The sequence below is a fragment of the Prosopis cineraria genome, unplaced genomic scaffold, assembly GCF_029017545.1.
Source record: "Prosopis cineraria cultivar Desert tree isolate PC_DT_omini unplaced genomic scaffold, ASM2901754v1 PC2, whole genome shotgun sequence".
NCBI classification, from domain to species: Eukaryota; Viridiplantae; Streptophyta; class Magnoliopsida; order Fabales; family Fabaceae; genus Prosopis; species Prosopis cineraria.
Window position 1 is genome coordinate 48,047,485 of NW_026555333.1, and position 15,908 is coordinate 48,063,392.

Here is a 15,908-nt window from a genome sequence, read left to right on the forward strand (position 1 = left end):
TTATAAGATATCATCATAATCTCGCTCTTGAAAATTTATTAACACCAATTTCACATTTTTCTATTCTATCAATCCTATAAATTTATTACTCATCATATCCAATGGGTTCTTTAGGTTCTATTGATGCACATTGACCTCAAGGAATCATTAAACCACTATTAATGAGCCATAAACACCACCAACCTCATTTATCACAATTTTCGCATATTAATGGCTCCTCTCAACTAACTATACATGAAATCATTAATGTAGGGTTTAAATACTCTAAACCACTCCCATTATTTCTATTTTAACTAATAGGGTTAGACCCATGATTCCTATAGATCAAAAATTAACTTCTCAACTTAAACCCTAACTCAAAACTTCATAAATATGGGAGAGAAAGGAAGATAGGAAGCTCATTATACTTACCTTTTATGTTGGAAAGCTTCTAAATATTCTCAAAAGTCCCAATGCACATGCCCTAGTAGAGCCAAGTTGTGTTCTTCATTCCCAAATCTTTCTCTTGTTTGTTTTCACAAGCAAAGCACAAACAGATTAAGTTAGGATTTTGGCCATGTGTTGTGGCGCATGCTATCCTCTACCATGGAGTGTGGCACAGAGAAGCCCAAAACACACCTAATTGCCTCTGTGTACTATGACGGATTGTCCATACGCTGTGGTATGTGGCACAGAGAACTTTCCTTCACTTTTTCTTCCCTTTCCATGTCCGAATGGCCCAACTTTAGTCTAAACCCACATCTTAGGCTGAAATCAAAGCCAAACTCACTAATCAGGCCACTTTGACTGCACAACTCCTCAATATACTAGTAATACTCATTAAGCTAATTAATCATACTTAATTTTTCTAGATGTTACAACTATCATATGACAACAAAATTTGCTGTCAAAATTCATGCAATTCACCACTACGCATCACATTGTTTTGGGAAAATTAAGGTTTTCTAATTTCTTTTGTAAATGCTTTGATTTTTGGATTCTCATACTTTCGTATATGTTTTAAACTTTGATTTGGGAATGTAGAAAGTGTGTGGGAGTAATTGTGTAATTTAACAAACTTGGTAATCCTTATTAGAGTTAGACCCTTGATTACCTTGGATTTAGTAGTTGATTATGATTAAGTAAGTCAAATATTATAAGGGCTATTTCAAGCTTACAACTTTAAAGCTTTATCACTAACTCCTAAACTAGTTGTAAAAGCTTCACTTGATTTTCAAAAATCTTCTTATTACTAAAGGCTAAAAAATAAACCTCTTAATACTTGCTGATTCAATTTCTCTATAATTTATACTAAAACAAAATTAGGATAGCATCAGAGCTAAAGGTGGTATGAAACTTACCTAGCAAGTTATTAGTTGAAAATATCTCCCAAGCTCTTAAAATTTCTTACCCTAGCATAGATTTGGCCTTCTCTTCCTTTCTCACACATTTTCCCTTCCTCCTTCCTCTAGTTCTATAAGCTAGACACATCTCCTTTGTGCAACTTTTTGTGCTATGCACCACAGCGGATGTATCATGTGCCACAGCGGGTGGTATAGTGAGGGAAATCATCACCGTACTTAACATTTTACTTTGAGATGCAATCCTTCCACTCGAATCTACACAATCAACACCTTAAAGGGTTAAAACATTACTTCATCATCCAAAATTCCAATCAATCACTAATTTACCCCTAATTAGTAATTAATTTCAAAATTAAGAATTTAGGATGTTCTAATGACATTTTATACACCTAAACAAGTAAATTAATAAATCAAAAGTAAACAAAGAATATAGCCTTCCTAATTTGTCAATATAGAATTACATAGCAAAGTAGCAGGCTCTCATGTGCATCAAGATTTTGGCATCGTCAATTGAAAAAAAAAACCCCTATTTGCAATAAACTCTTAGATAATAAAAAATAGGTTCAATCCTTTAGTCGATACCATTCAGGACTATGGAGATTAGGTTAAATTAGGGAGAGAGATAAATAAGGGAGAAAGAAAATCTCATTAGGACTAAGAGAGAACAATCCATGAAGAAGATGAAGAATGAAGAAGGTAGAGCTTGATACCATCTAACTATTTTGATAGCTACGTACCTGCACGAGGATCAACTGAGAATGCGAAGTGACTAGTGAGACTAAGAGAGAAGTGAAGACAAAGAATGAAGAAGAATGTCGAGCACAACACCATTTGATAGATACCTGGGTGACGGTGAATGATGGAGACTAAAGAGTGAATCGAGAAGGCCAAGAATGCATAGCGAGACTGAGAGAGAAGTAAGAAGAGAAGAGTGAAACTGAAGATTCGGTGAGGACTTAGGACATGTGGTTGTTCAATTGACTTAGAAAAGAATGAAAGGGTTTAAGATTTTCAAAGTACCATTTTTGCCCTTCTATGACCCGCTTTTGACCTATAAAAACCCATTTTGAGTTTTGAGTCTTTTCCTGATCTTTAAAAACCATCTAATTTGAGATAGGCCAGCTGGTAATACGAGTCAATTGGTTGAACTAGCCTACTTTCTTCAATGGGTAACAATCTAATCATTCGGGTTAGTTCGGATCTTAAAACCTTAATTGTAAAGGTCAACTTAAAGCCAAACATTTGGGTGTAAATAACTTGGATATGTCTTATGTTAATTGTGATTGCTGCCTTTAAATTTTATTGGTGATGAATTACAAGCAATTAATTTCGGCAGGAGAAATGGAAAGATATCTGTCTCTCCCATTTTTTAAAAACTAAATTGCCTCCTCTTAACCATGTACAAATTAAAGTTATCTATTTATCTTTTTTTTAATTGTAATCATTGTAATTCATATCGACACTAACCATAATTCAGGTCTCGTCAAAATTATCGTTTAAGCGCAATAGAATTAATCACCTTTTAAGCGTTCTCGAGGCATGCGATTAGTTTTTCGCATTATTTCAACGTGTGTGTGTGTGTAACATTTTATTGTTTGGTTAAATTCTATTTCAAATAGATGTGCCACAAGCGAGCTTATAGGTCATATGTATTTAAGATGCTATAATAGTTCATTTTGATCAAATTTTATAGTGCAATATTAATTTGAATAGATTAATTTTTCAAATAAATAATTATCCTCAACAAATCTATAATGAAAAACTTCTAGATCATTGGAAATAGATCTGGTTAAATCCCATGATTTTTTGGGTTGATTGTCTTGTCTATTTATTAAAGATTGAAAACGGAAATTCTTCATAAAAAGGATTTTATTCCTGTCAATTTTATTTGTTTTGATAGATGACACTTTATATATCTGCTTTCAATGATATATTATCCAGGAGTACTGACCTCCTTTAATTATCAGATTGTGACTCTGGAGTTCAATCCCGGTATGTTGTTTTCTAAATCCTCAACGTTTGACGTTATATACTTATATATTCTCAGTAATCAATGAAACGAGTAGAATAGTCGATTCATTTTTAGTTTAATTAAAACACCACCATAAATATTTTTAACGCTTAAATCCATAATTAATTAATTTAATTTGAGAATACTGGGTCCCAGTGAATAGATACATATTATATTTGATCCCGTCAGCAAAATTTAACATGAATAGAAGATACTAATTTTTCTTTATATCGACATTATTTTAAGTTACATATTTTTGCTCGTTTTTAAAATCTTTGCATTTATTCCACTTGAGTTTCACGATACTTGTATTAGTTAATTAATCATCATTTATAATATATAGACATATATATAAGTTGAATCCACGCTTAATGTTATTTCATTGTGCGTGCAGTAACATACACACTACTATCAAATCTATATAAATGCGAGCGCGCTCGTTGACCAATTTATTGAAAAATCGATAGAATCTAGGTAATATAAACACGTAGCATAATAAAGACCTTATTTATTGATACGACCATCTATAAACACAAGACAGTGCAGAGATTGAAGTGATAGAGGGGGCACACACCCTCATTATTATTGGCAAAAAACAAAACAAAACAAAAGAAAGGGAGAGGGGAGACGGGGGCTATGCTGATATGTAACAAAGAGACGTAAAAGGATTGATGAACATCCGATCCTCTTGTTATTGCCACACTCTCCTTCACTCGAACCATGCTGCTATCTCTGCTTCCTGCTGCTTATCCATTATTATTCCCGCTCCTTGCATATTCTCCCTCAGATCAAAAGACCCAAAATCACTTGGGGACCCAAACATCACATTGAAATTGGTCTCATTGTTGATCATCACATCATTGTTGTCATTGCCCATGTTAATGTTGTTATTGCTATTGATGATGTTGGAGTTGTTGTTGTTGTTGCTGTTGATGATAGTAGTGTTGCTGTTATTGCTGTTGTTAATGATGTTGTTGTTATTGCTGCTGATGATGCAGTTGTTGTTGTTGTTGGTGCTGCTGATAATGTTGCTATTGCTGCTGATGATGATGTTGTTGCTGCTGCTGCTGCTATTGATGATGTTGCTGCTGCTGCTGTTGTTGATGATGAAGTTGTTGTGGCTTGTCTCAAAAGAAGAATTCAAAGCCTTGAAGGGGTCAAACTGATGAGCTTCCTGTGGTGCAAACATCTGAAGTTGGTTGTTGTTATTAGTCATGCTTGAATCTTGAAAGAAGCTAACCCCATTCATCATCCCTTGATCACCACAAAAATTATCTTGATGCCTTTGAACCATTTGTTGCTGGGGAATGATCAGTTGATTTTCTGCAACTACAAGGTTAGCACTTGAACTCATGCTGTTGCCACCACCATTGCCTTGAAAGTTTGAGCCATAGATTGGCACTAGATCAGCCATCCTTTTCTGGTTATTGTTTGGAACTCCAAGCCTAGACATATTTAACGCTGCTAGCGTTATTGGTGGTGGTTGTGGTGCTGGTAGAGCCAAAGTAACAGATTGAGGCCGAGGATTTGATTTGGGTCGAACAAAGGATGAGGTCGATATGATTGCCTTAACCTCATCAACATGAAAACTTGATAAACCTCTGTAATTTGAAGAAACACTTTTGTATGGGCAATTGAGTTGATGGTTGTCCCTAGAAATCCTATCCGGAAAACCAACACGAGGTTCGCTGTAAGGACACAGAGGATGTTGACATGTGAAAATCTGTGGCTCTTTCATCATTGTGTTGTTGAAGTCACAAGGAATCTTCCTCTTCATTGCATGATGAGAAGCAGGTTGGTGCAATGACATCCCTCCCTTGATTACATCTATCTTGGGCGTGTTGATAAAATTGTCACATTTTCGGCGATCCTCTAGGTCCAAAATGGATGCCTCCAACATCCCTTCAACGTCATACTCATTGAAGTCATCAACTACAGAGCTGCTAGCTCCAGGGGATGATGATGGTGGGCGATAATCAGGATAAAGTTGTCGAGCCAAGGCCTCCTCCTGATTCACAATGGCAATCCACGCGGCACTTTCCTTGGCTGTCATTTTATCTTGAAGACACTTAGACTGCCTCACTAGCTTTCGAATCTTAGGAATGTTGGGTGAGATGTGCTTGATAACAGCAGTGAGAACCCCAATCTTATATGCCTTCTTCAAGTCGTGAGGCTTCTTGTATGGTGGAGGACCTTGGTCTCTCTGCATTCCGATTTGGGGCCACCATTCTTCTTTGCCAGTTGGCCACCACGGTGGTGCGACACCTTTTTCCAGTGGATATCGCCTTTGAGGGGGATCGCAATGCTGCATTAGAGTTGACAAGAGAGAACCCAATGTTGTGTCTTGAATCTCTTGCAAGGTGCAAGGCGTTGGACCAACAGTATTCAACCCATTATTCTTACTAGCGAGAGAATCTGCTCGATATTTAGCGATTGCAGCCGGACCATTTCGATCAAATCTGACTCTATCCTTCCACCATGCACGGAGGTTGTCAGAAGCTCCAGTGACTGGTTTTCCATTCTCAGGGATGATGCCATACACGAAGCCTTGAGCTTGGCAAACCTCCATCATCTTGAGCATGTACCTCAATATTCCATCTTGAGCTCTTGCCATCTTCTTCCTCCTTGCCTGTTCTTCTGAGTTTTGTTGCCTTTGCCTAGCGATTTCAAGTCCATCTCTTGTTCCACCTTGCTCTCTTAGGCGTTTCAGGCGAAGTTTGTTCTTCCAAATCCTCCTCTCCAATTCCTCCACATCAAGGTCTTCATCATCGCTGTAATCATCTTCGATTGTCAAGTCGGGTTCAGATTGTTGTGTAGAGTTATTTCCATCCACAAAGGGAGCAACCATCATATCCAGATCGCCACTAAAGGTTGCCATGTCATCGAACATTGTCATCATATGGATTCTATCTCACCTTTAATATTACCCTTTGTATATCTGTCAACAAGCGATAAAACCAACATTAATTAAGCCAGTACATAAAATAAAGTCAAACACATTTTTAGAAGAAAATTGAATATTTTTGTAATCAATGTCTCTATGCATAGTTAGGTTTTTTGAAGTTTTAGTGGCTACTTTATGTTAAATGGCATACATGTGTTTTACAATGATTTTCTCAATATAAATAAAGAATTATTCCGACCTATACTCGTGTGCGTGTGTGTGTGTGTGTGTGTTTTTTTTTTTTTTTAAATTCGCTAGTGACTATTGACCAAAGTATGCATGAATCCACATTAAGAGTACCGACAACTACATATTCTATCTCATAGCTCTGATCTTTTAATATTTTCTATTTTCCAGGACATTAAAAGACCAAAAAGAAACTTTCGACATTTCAGATAAAAAGACAAGTTTTGCCATTTTGGTTGCACGCAAATTTAAATCACGAAGAAGTCTCAATATAAAGATTCTCGCGTCACTCTATCATAGATAAGAGAAATAACGACTAACGGAGAGAGAGAAGATTCAAAAGAAACTTTTTGAGAAAAGGAATAAACAGACATTCAAAATTCCAAGCAAAGTGCCGTTGAACACATACGACATCGCGCAGCGGAATACAAAGTTAACAGAAAACACGAGTGAGGCAAAAACAAGTAGAAAAGACGCGGGGAAAAAAGAAAAGGATGAAAATAAAAGCGTCCTTGAGGGACCAACAAACACGGGAGAGCAGGCAAACAAGAAGAGACGATACTGAAACTCTGAAAGCGAATTAATAAGCATACCAGAATATCTCCAGGAAGACAGAGAAAAAGAGAGAAGATTGATGTGAAGTGATGTGGGAGAGCCGAAATGAGGGATTGTTTTTATAGGCAGGGACGGTAGAGAAGAATAAATGAGTAGTGTGTGGGGATCGTGTCGGAGTGTTGCGTCGTTTGCTAATAAATCACCTGAAAGAATTGCAATTTATGATTTCAGATTCTGAAAGTTATGAAGTTCCCTTATTGGAATATCGCTGCGATTCTGCTTCATTCTTGGATTGTTAATGCCTCCTCTCTGCCATTTAATGGATGGCAACGCATTTAATGGCTCGTCACGACTTCTTGGAAATCCCTCCTTTCATTTTAATCCCACCGTTACAATTCCTTTGACCATTTTTTTTTTTAACTTTTATATGTATCATCCCTCTATATGTATATTATCAGGTCACAAAATAAGACTCAATTAAATTTCATGCAATGCACAGACCCACAATCTAGTTACATGTGAATAATTCATATGGATTTATTTAGCATGTAATATATTTGGAGACATTATTTAATTGGCCATATTTATATAAATAAATAAGTAATATCAATAAACAAGCCCCAGAGAATAATTGTTTAGAATCTCCTAATTTTTTTTTTTCGATTCATCACTGTCAATATAAAATATTAATCTTACACGGAGGGCTGCATCTTCTCTTTAAATTTATAAATTGAACTCTTGCAATGTTCATGTCACAACAATAATATAAAATATAAATATATCAATATATAATATAAAGTTCTAATAATTTTTAAGTTTTACATCATTACATGTAAATAATTCATTATTATTGTAAAATTATTCAGTATATTTTTGGGCTGAGACGTTATTAAATTGACGATATTTATATAAATATATCATAACTTGCGTTTTGAATTTTGTACAATGCACATGGTTATCATAGTTATTGTAGACATTTGTTACATACTATATTATTAAAAAACAAATAGTATGGTAGGTAATATTTATAATAATTAGGCTTAGCCCATGCATTGTATGAAGCCAAAGATGAGTTGAATTATTTATAATTTGAAAATAGTAAAATTCTATGTACATTTTGTCTATATTTTACGTTGATAATGATATTGATTTCTTGCTTTTAGATATATATGGCATAATGGGGTGACAAGGAAAAAATTGAAAGAGCCATTTAATCGAAAAATCATGAGTAAATGGAAAGGGAAAACAGATTTCACTTTCATCTTTGTCTACATTCACTCATCTTTTTTTTTAATACTTGATATATTTTTATTTGTAGCTAAATTGTTGCTAATCAAAAAATAGGATAGAGCTATATATGCTAGCATATTGATGACATTTGTTCTATGATGAGCCACATCATCGTTGAAGATTGATTTAAAAAAAATGAAGTGATGAGAATAAAAGCCATAAATAAAATTGTAAGTAAAAAGAACAAAAATGTAAAAGAGTTGCAAAATGCATGTGTTTACCAAAAATTTTTTTGTGTTTTTCATGCCTGCGCATTGTGCGCTAAAGTTTTTTTCTTTTTTCTTTTAAACAATGGTGCACGCTTGCACGTGCCTAGTGACCCCCCATTATTATGATCATGTTTTGTTCCTACTGTCTAAAGTTTGAGATTCCAAGCATCTCGATCTAGTTTTTTTTACTAATATTTCTAGTTGTGTTTTGGTCTAGACAAATTATTTTATGTATTAGTGCATATATAAAGTTATATCCAACAAATTAAATGAGTTGTATCATTCATCACTTATGAATAGTACAATTTTTTATAAATTATTTTGTATCATATGTTGATATTGATAATATTATTATATGAATTATATTACTTTTAGTTAACCTTTTTTCGGCTAATATCATTCCTTACTTCACCAACAGTGATTATATATATTGTATAACATTGATTTCCAATGCTAACACATTGTCCCCTCACACCTCCAGATGTCTTCTTTTATACTTGCTGACCAAGGTTGAGGAGGACTATTGTGAGTTAATTATATATGTTAGATTTGTTAGTTCATGTCTGTGATAATTGTATGTGCATAAATGCGTATGTGAAGTTGATAATGTATGGCTTACTTGAGATGACAACAATACACCTGCCATTATATATATTTCCTCCTTTTAGCTTCCACAATTTACATGCTCTTAATTAAAATCTAATCTCATTGATTAGATTAGGTATATTTCTCTGTTTCTCCTATTTCAATATCTCTCTGTCAATTTCCAAAATCAATAATCTTCAATTAATTCTCAAACTTCATGTGTTCTAATCTTTTAAAGTCCTTTTACCACGTAGCCTTGCATGCAAAACTTTTGAAGATGATTCATATACATACAAGTCTGAGTTGGACTTCAATATTAATTATTATAGAATATTCTCTCAAGCAATTTCTATGGTTTCCTTGAGACTTAAATTCAAGCTTTCCCTTTTTTTATTATACATGTAAAAGTTTAGTGAGTTGAGTCCCGGAAGTTTACTAGGATCAGAGCATGTTTAAACTCAGAGTATTGTATAAGCACTTACAAATGCTCATAAGATTCTCGTCTTGACAGCAGAATTTGAGCCTACAATATAATTAATGTTATGAATCCTATGGCAAATTAAATAACTGACATATGGTCATTTAATAACCTAGTGAACCAACATTTAATAGCAGGGTTTTCTCATTCTTCCTTTGGCTATATTGACCCTTAAACTACCCAACCATTATAGTAACTGACATATCGTCAATTGGTGTAGAATCAGCTTCCTTATTCCTAGAAAAGTGCAGCCATATTGTTAATTTAATAAGAAGTTAGGTATTAGGTATATCTGATTGTAAAATCTAGTTCCATTTTATAAATTTAACTGCAAGCAATAATTATTTAATGAATTTAGATTTGGTGATTGTACGAACTATCTAAATCATTAAAATTCATATCAATGGTTCTAAATTCATACTCCACTTAAGATTAATGAATTAGTGAGTTTATTTAAACCGTTAATATGGATTTCAACAGCTCAAATGATACAAGCACTCAATGCGTCTAGTTACTGAATTAAAATCCTTATTTAACAACAAACTCTTAAATGTTAAGTTTTATATGCTATACGCATATGAATTCAAGTAGTTTTGACACACAAAATTAAGTGATTTGATATCGGTTGTCTGACATCATTGAAATGGTTAATCTCTCTCCTTAAATATACTAGTAAACAATAATTCAAACTTAAATGATTACAATCTCACTAATTTAAAATTTTTGAAGTTACAAGTTAATTCAACTAGTAGTTGTTTAAAATGAATGGTTGGCATTCATTATTGAAAATAAAATCTAAGTAAGAATTGTTAGATATTACAATACTGCATGGTTTCTTTTCTTCTTAATATTAAGTTCTTGAATCTAAACGTCACAAATATATGATATTTTGATAGTGAGTCCGAGTTGAAATTGATCTTTAGCTTAAATGATCCTAAAAAATATAATAGTCTCTTTTTGTTTATTTTCAATATCATTGTTAAGAATGAGGAGAGACCACCCTAGGAGGAGATAAAAAATTGGCAATATTAACAGAAAGACACTACACTTTAACTTAAAATTTTAAAGCTTAATTAAGTTTATGGATCTTTTTTTTTTGTAATATATTAGTTATTAAACTTAATGTTATACAGGCTTTAAATGGTATAGAACATACAAATTCCTACTACAATAAAATCAGTCTCATTTTTTAGCTTCAAACGTGTGTGCAATAACGAGCTTTTAAGTCTTGAGTGAAACCTGACTCTGATACCACTTGTAAGGAAGGGGAGTGGCCACCTAAGAATAGGAAAGAGGAAAAATGAACAAAATTAAGGGAAATATGCTTTAAAATCTCAGGACTTAAGTTTATAAGTCATTTTTTTTTATTATATACTAATTATTAAACACAATTTTATTCGATATGGGACTTTTCATATCATTTTAAGTCCAAGGATAACCTAACAATCTCTCCCTCAAATGTGAGTCCACAATCTCCCTATATTAAAGACATCCCAAACACTAAGTCCCTACTTTAAGAAAATCCAATTTCATGGCCTTCAAACTAGAGTCAATCCTACTTTTTATAATATCAATTGAAAGCATAATAATGAACCTACAAGTCTAAATGAAATCTAACTCTGATACCACTTGTTGAAAATAGAGAATGACCACCTGAAAATGGAGGGAGATGAAAAATAAGCAAGATTAGCATAAGGACATCACAATTTAACTCAATCTCAAGGTTCAAGTTTATGAGCTTTTCTCATTTATTATAAATAAGTTATTGTGCCCAACTTTATCTGATGTGAGACTTTTCACATCATCTCTTGTCCACACATACTTGAACAACCTAAACAATCATAAAGTTCTCATTTATATACTATTTATAACATGAAATTTGGGATAGATTTATAATGAATAAATTTGCAACTGACATAACATAGACAAATTTGTTGTAAATTTTTTGATCATAATTTTTTAATAAAAATTTGCTTTTATGTCACAAATCCATAAAAAGATAAAATTTTTCCTTCATAAATTTCTACTAATCCATTTTAAATTTCTTGTTTTCTTTTGTTTGTGTGTGTGTGTGTTAGAAGAAGAGAAATACCTTATCAATATTCCTTTAAAGATAATTATAAGAGTGAGATAAGGAACGACTAAATGTAAGTTAATTAAAATATTAATTAGAAATTAGATGGAGTTGTTTTAAAATTAATAAAACTATAATCTATTAAAATACCTTGATTAGCATGCTGCTTGTGACAACAATATACTGAAAGCAAATTTCTAAACCCTATAAGAAGGGAGTATAAAATTGTAAGTGTAATTATCATTTTTGTGATGATAATCACAAGCCAATCTACATTATTATTAGCTTCTTTTAATATACTTCATTTGCATGAAGATATAAATTATTATTAACTAATTTACATTTCTTTGTATAAAAAACTAATTTACATTTCTCAAAAAAATTTGGTTAAAATCTTGATTTTTTAAAAAACTTCACATTTTTTTCAATCATGCCCTTGAATGGAATAAATATAATATTTGACTTACTTAAAACACTTTATTAAATAATTGAGTATAATATAAAAAAATATGGGTATAATTGAAAGAATATATAAAACTTACCTAATATCTTATATTTTGGATCAAACAGAACATCTAGAAAAGGCTCTATATTGAAGTCTAGAATAGTTTTTTTTTTATGACAATTTAATCTCGTATGATATAGTCATATTTTGACTTTTACAATTGCATAGTCATATTAAATGTTATTAATACATGCATCAAATATATTAAGTAGTAAAATTAGCAGCCCAATGCATAGTTTGACTTTTATTATTTCACTAAATTTTGTTATTAGAGCCCTATAATTAATTCAAGTAAAGCAAACTAATAGTTATGGTATTTCCATAAATTTTTTGTCTTATGACTATAATGTTTCTTTTATTGGAAAAAATAAAATAAAAATTTCTTTTCATCAATCAAGTATTTATGGATTTACTTTCTATATCCTTGTTTTGGCAAATCATCTATATACTTTTGCCGTCCCAAATTATAAAATACTTTTGGATAAAATTTCACATACTAATTAATCTCATTAAATACACTTAATAAGTTTATTCTTTCAAAAAAATATAAATTTCTAAAAACACCCTTCATTTAATATATTAAAAAGAAAGAAAGATGAAAATTAAATAGAGAGAGAAAGGGTAATAGTGGTGTTAGCTTGGTTTCGGGTCAAAGCGTCGCACCTCTTAAGGTTTTGCCAGGTGTGTCAAATGAGTAGATTCTCGAGGTGAAAGTTAGATCAAATGATTGTGTGGGTTTTCAAGGTCCTATACTATAATTTCCTCGGAGTGCCAAAGTAGAATGAGAAACTAGGAGCATGCCAAGTGATGCATGATATTTGATTGGCTTACTAGTAAATACAAAGAGTGCTCTTCTAGATAGAGGGAAATATAAAGAAAATAGCCTAGGGAGTCTAAACTATAATAACAAAGAGACTCACATTAGGCAAACTTTGAGTGATGCTAGGTCAATTGTTTAAGTATTACATTGGGCAAGTTAGTTTGACTAGGTTAAGTTTGCAAAGTGTTAAGAGAGAGCCTTAATCATTTGCTTAGTGCCTATTTATAGGTAAAAGCAATGGCACATTCCTTCAAAATTTGGACCTTGGTACTAATAGGAATAGGTAACTATTAGCATCATCAAGGGACCAAAAGTTCACCTCATTGTAGGAGAGTAGGGGAGTGAGTGCTCCATGTTATGCGGAGATCATAGAAAGAGGCATTGTGCCTTTAACTGTGGTGTCCTAGTTAATCTTTGCAAGGCTGGTTAACTATTAGGCTTACATTCTTGTTAAAACTAAATTGGGCCTCAATAATTCCTTCTTTAAGCCTTGCGCATCACATTTAGTCAAAACAATTGAAATAAACCTATGTAATGAAATTTTAATCTTCTTAAAGTATAATAATTTGGGATAGAGGGAGTATATTAGTATTTTAAGATTTTATATCAATGCGACAGTGGCTAGTGCATGCAAGTTGATCTTATTTAAACAAATCATTGAAATATTTGTATTGTAAAAGATAAAGTAAATAATGATATTTTTGTAACATATTGATGAGAAGTTATCCACTATAATTATATCAACAGACAACAATTATGCTCCTTCCAATCTAAATTATAAGTAATTTTTAACAATGATTTGCATATTAATAAAAAAATTTCTTTTATAAAAGTATATATTTTTTTCATTTTTAATATCAGTTTCAATTTATCATAAATAGGAAGAGGGTAATAAATTTAGATACACGAGAATCTAGATTAATAAATTAAAGGAATAAATTAAAAAATTTCTTTTATAAATTATTGAATTGCTTATGTTTTGAATCAAGATTGATTAAAAGAAAATACTTATATTTTGAATTGAAGTAAGTATAATTATATAATTTTTAAAGAAATTGAAGTTATGGGATATTAATCAAATAAATTTCTAATTTTACAACTACTCAGTAATACTTACAATGTGAGAAATCTCAAAAAACTATATATTTTATATTAGATAGAAAAAATCTACACGAAAAACAAGCATAGGTATGGGAATAGGAGGTAATTATATTATATGAAGTACACTATGATGTTTTGCAAAGATTAAAACTTTTAAATTTCATTCACAATATTCCCACGAATTAAATCAACTTAAATGAAATATTATAATAAATATAAATCAAAACACTATACCTAACTACGTCTATGCATTCAATAAAATTTAAAAAATAAATCACATTATGACTTCTAAAGTGTACTCCCTCTGTCCCAAATTATAAGATGCTTTTAGAAAAAATCTCACATATTAATAAGCCTCATTAAATATACTTAATAACTTTATCTTTCTAAAATAAAAATATAAAATTTTAAAAATATCCATCATTTAATATATTGAAAAGAAAAGAGACAGAAATTAATTATAGAGATAGAAAGGGTAATATTGAAATTGATGTATTTAGTGAAACCTTAATTTACTTAAAGTGTTTTATATTTTGAAATGAAAAAACTCTTTTAAAAGCTTTCTATAATTTGAGACGAAGAAAGTACAAATTTGTATAAATTTTAAAATTTATATTAATATATAAATATATAAAAATAATTTGTTTTATAATCTTTGAATATGCATTTCATCTAAAGTTCTATATAAATGTACAAGAAACCCCTTAATATTGGGAAAATGACAAAAGGGTCCCAAAATACCAATTAATTTAAATTAAGTTTTAAGTGTCAAATTTTAAAAATTTACAACTCTATTTTTTAATTTTATAATTGTATTGTGATAAATTTATAACTTATTTTTTAAATTTTAACATGGATGAAGAATAAAAAAATTTATCTTCTCTGTTAAAATTTAAAATATAAGTTATAAATTTATCATAATATAAGTCTAAAATTAAGAGATTGAGTTGTAAATTTTTAAATTTTGACATATAAAACTCGACATAAATTAATTAATTTTTTTAAAATCTCCCTATCATTTTTTTTATTTTATTTATAAAATTGTGCAAATATTTGCTCAAGCAAACGCCGGTCTGATTTAGTATTGGACCAATGGCCACATATGGACTCAATTAACTCTTGGGCTAGTTCAACTATGGAAGCATGATATAGAAAGACCACTAGAATAAAGAAATGCCATTTTAAAACCATGAATTTGGATGTTAATACTAAATTGCCCTTACGCAATTAGCAATATGACTCAGTTGTAAAATTTAGAAGGTCAGTTTAAATTTAGAAAGATTAGTTGTAAATCTTAAAAGTTTGGTTGTGAAAAGGTTGTAAATTACAAAAATTTTGTAAATTTTAATAGCTCAATTGTAAATATTGAAAGAAAGTTGCAAATATGTTTTAAATTGCTAAAAATTTATAATTTCAAAAGTTTAATTGAAAAATGGGAAACGACAATAATTGAGTTTTCAATATTTATAATCGAGATCCGCAGATTTATAAAGCTTTCACAATCCATAATCTATTTGCAATTAATATTTTAAAGTTTAAAATTAAGTTTTCACAATTTAAAACTGAGTTATTTTATCAACCATGCAAAGAGCTTTTTCATTTATTATTTTTGCCATGGTTCTTCACTATTGGTTCACAAATTTGTGGCCCTTTAGTGTCATTTCTCCAGGACCCTTTTTGTGTAATTCTCCCATAAACTATTTTTTTTTGTGTAAAATGTAAATTTAAAGTTTCAGTTCAATGTCTTAATTTTATAAAGTATATTTTTAATTATTTAATATTGCTATCATTAATTTCAATCTATTAT

At 31.1% G+C, this 15,908-nt stretch overlaps 1 protein-coding gene across 1 annotated transcript; it reads right to left on the bottom strand.

Annotated features, from left to right (window-relative positions):
- Positions 1–3,887: 3,887 nt before the first annotated feature.
- Positions 3,888–6,253, bottom strand: LOC129300210 (ETHYLENE INSENSITIVE 3-like 1 protein). Its single transcript, XM_054938756.1, has one exon. The coding sequence runs from the start codon at positions 6,251–6,253 to the stop codon at positions 4,064–4,066; it is 2,190 nt and encodes a 729-aa protein (XP_054794731.1). The 3' UTR covers positions 3,888–4,063.
- Positions 6,254–15,908: the final 9,655 nt, after the last annotated feature.